Genomic DNA, 2,390 nt, shown 5'->3' with positions numbered 1-2,390 from the left:
AGTATTATCTATTGGTTTGGAATAGTTGGTGGGACACAAAGAATCTTTTCGTTGAGTTGGGTTGCTCCACTGTATCGGACCGTTTCATTGGGAGCTTGGAGCAGCTCTTGTGCGACAGTGCAGATGATGAGCTAGCTGTTTATAATACCAGGATGGTGCTGTTTTACGGATTATCGGCCACCTTTCCTGATTTTCCTCCCAAGTCCTACCTCCAAATGTCACCGGTTAGTGCGGCGGTCATATGGCCAATTCCATCCCGGGCCGGCACTGCGGCCGCCATCAGTTTGCGCAGCCATGGAACCTGCAGCAGAAGCGCGAGAGCTTACTGCTCGGCAGCCGCGTCAAGGCTGCCAGCTGACGCCCGTGGAATCAGGCAGGCGCAGCGGTCGGACGGCCCGGCGACGGTCCTCGCCATCGGCAAAGAAAACCCAGTGAACTGCATACCGCAGGACGAGTACGTGGACTGGTACTTCCGGGTCACCAACTGCGAGCACCTCACCAAGCTCAAAGCCAAGATGAAGAGAATCAGTAAGCACGAAAAACACTTTTGCAAGTTTGCAACGGATCCTTCCTTCCTCCGTGTATAGTCAGTCGATTTGTTCTTCTCCTGCCAGCATATTACTAGCTCGTTCTTTCTTTCTGTACAACTGATGTCAGGTCGCAACACGGGGATCCAGAACCGCTACTTTCACCACGACGAGCAGATGCTACGGGATCACCCCGAGTTCCTCGACGGCAGGCTACCGTCCATCGACGCCCGTCAGGAGATCCTAGCAGCCGCTGTGCCGGAGCTCGCCGCTGCCGCGGCCGCCAAGGCTATCGCCGAGTGGGGCCGTCCGGCCGCCGATATCACCCACCTGGTCGTCAGCACCTACTCCGGCGCCCACGTGCCTGGGGTTGACCTCCGCGTGGCCTCGCTGCTCGGTCTCCGCCCCAACGTCCAGCGCACCATGCTCTACCTCAAAGCCTGCTCCGCCGGCTCCGCCGCGCTCCGCGTGACCAAGGACATGGCCGAGAACAACCGCGGCGCGCGCGTCCTCGTGGTCTGCGCCGACCTGTCTATCATCTTCTTCCGCGGGCCAGATGAGGCCCGCCTCGATACGGTCGTCGCCCATACCCTCTTCGGTGACGGTGCAGGCGCCATTATCGTCGGCGCCGACCCCGATACCACTACGGAGAGCCCTATCTTCGAGATGGTGTCCTCCTCGCAGGCCACGGTGCCGGGGACTCAACACGTCGTCAGTGGGCACATCGGCAAAGCTGGCCTACATTATAGCCTCTCAAGCGAGCTGCCATTTTTGGTGGCCAGTAATATTGAGCAGTGCCTCCTCGACGTCTTCCAGCCTCTCGGTCATGTAATAAGCGGTGGGTGGAACAGCATGTTCATGGCGGTGCACCCCGGTGGCCGCGCGATCTTGGACAGCGTCCAGGCGGCACTCGAGCTAGAGCCTGAGAAGCTGGCAGCTAGTCGCCGGGTGCTTAGGGACTACGGGAATATGGCTGGAGTCTCGGTTATCTTTGTTCTTGATGAGATTCGGCGGCGCAGTCATGGTGAAGAATGGGGGGTATTGGTTGGGTTTGGACCGGGGATCACTGTCGAGACGATGGTGCTGCGTGCATGCAACCGGAAACACTGAACCCAAGGTTAGCACGCCAGCTTCAAACCCCATATGCCTTGCAAGAGCTTTTGGTACTAGCAAGCTTCAAGCACTAGCTCTAGTCAATGTACCATGAATTGATGTACTATGCGACTGATTTTCAAATAACTGTCGTCGTGACAAGGATCGATCCAGTCACTCACAACAATGGGAGACTACCGCATCGGCGACGGTACTATGACCCGTCGTCACTATCATGTCATTGCCATGGAAACCTAATCTCAAGTGGAGGTAAAACCATGTCCGCTATGGTACTCATCTCTATCCAAAGAGCGGAGGCGGGTGATTTCTGTGTTAATCTCTTCATCCAATCAAAATCTGATGGTATTGACTGGATCCTCGCGGGCGTGCATGCGGCAGCCCGGGAGGCACACTCAAACCAAATTTTCTTGCCGAGGTAGCAAGAATATGTGAATCTGAAACATTACCAATGCCAATAGGTGGTGAGCCGGTGACTTCAACACTATAAGAAGGCAAGAAGAGAAAAATAATAACAACTTCAATGCTCGATGACCTTTTCTTTTTAATGCTATCATTGAGAATCTTGATCTAAGAAAGACCATTCTCTGTGGTAGACAATTCACGCGGCCAAGTAGATGTGAAATCCCTACCTATGAGAAGTTGGATCGTGTTCTGACCAACACAGAATGGGAACAAAAATTCCCGCTTGTAACGGTGTGTGCCTTGACCCGCACCGGGTCATATCATACACCTTTAATTATAGATTTAGGT

General features: G+C 54.5%; 1 protein-coding gene across 1 annotated transcript in view; it reads left to right on the top strand.

The window, feature by feature from the left end:
- LOC124705861 (bisdemethoxycurcumin synthase-like) overlaps nt 1-1,637 on the top strand; it is a 14,850-nt gene extending 13,213 nt beyond the window's left edge. The window contains exons 3-4 of the mRNA XM_047237559.1: nt 26-528; nt 658-1,637. Of these exons, the coding sequence (XP_047093515.1) occupies nt 26-528; nt 658-1,637 (1,483 nt within the window). The remainder of the gene's footprint in view (nt 1-25; nt 529-657) is intronic.
- The last annotated feature ends 753 nt before the right edge of the window (nt 1,638-2,390 follow it).

The sequence above is a fragment of the Lolium rigidum genome, chromosome 1 (genome assembly GCF_022539505.1).
Source record: "Lolium rigidum isolate FL_2022 chromosome 1, APGP_CSIRO_Lrig_0.1, whole genome shotgun sequence".
Classification (NCBI taxonomy): Eukaryota; Viridiplantae; Streptophyta; class Magnoliopsida; order Poales; family Poaceae; genus Lolium; species Lolium rigidum.
Note: the sequence above shows the minus strand (reverse complement) of the source record. Positions and strands in the feature narration are given on the sequence as shown.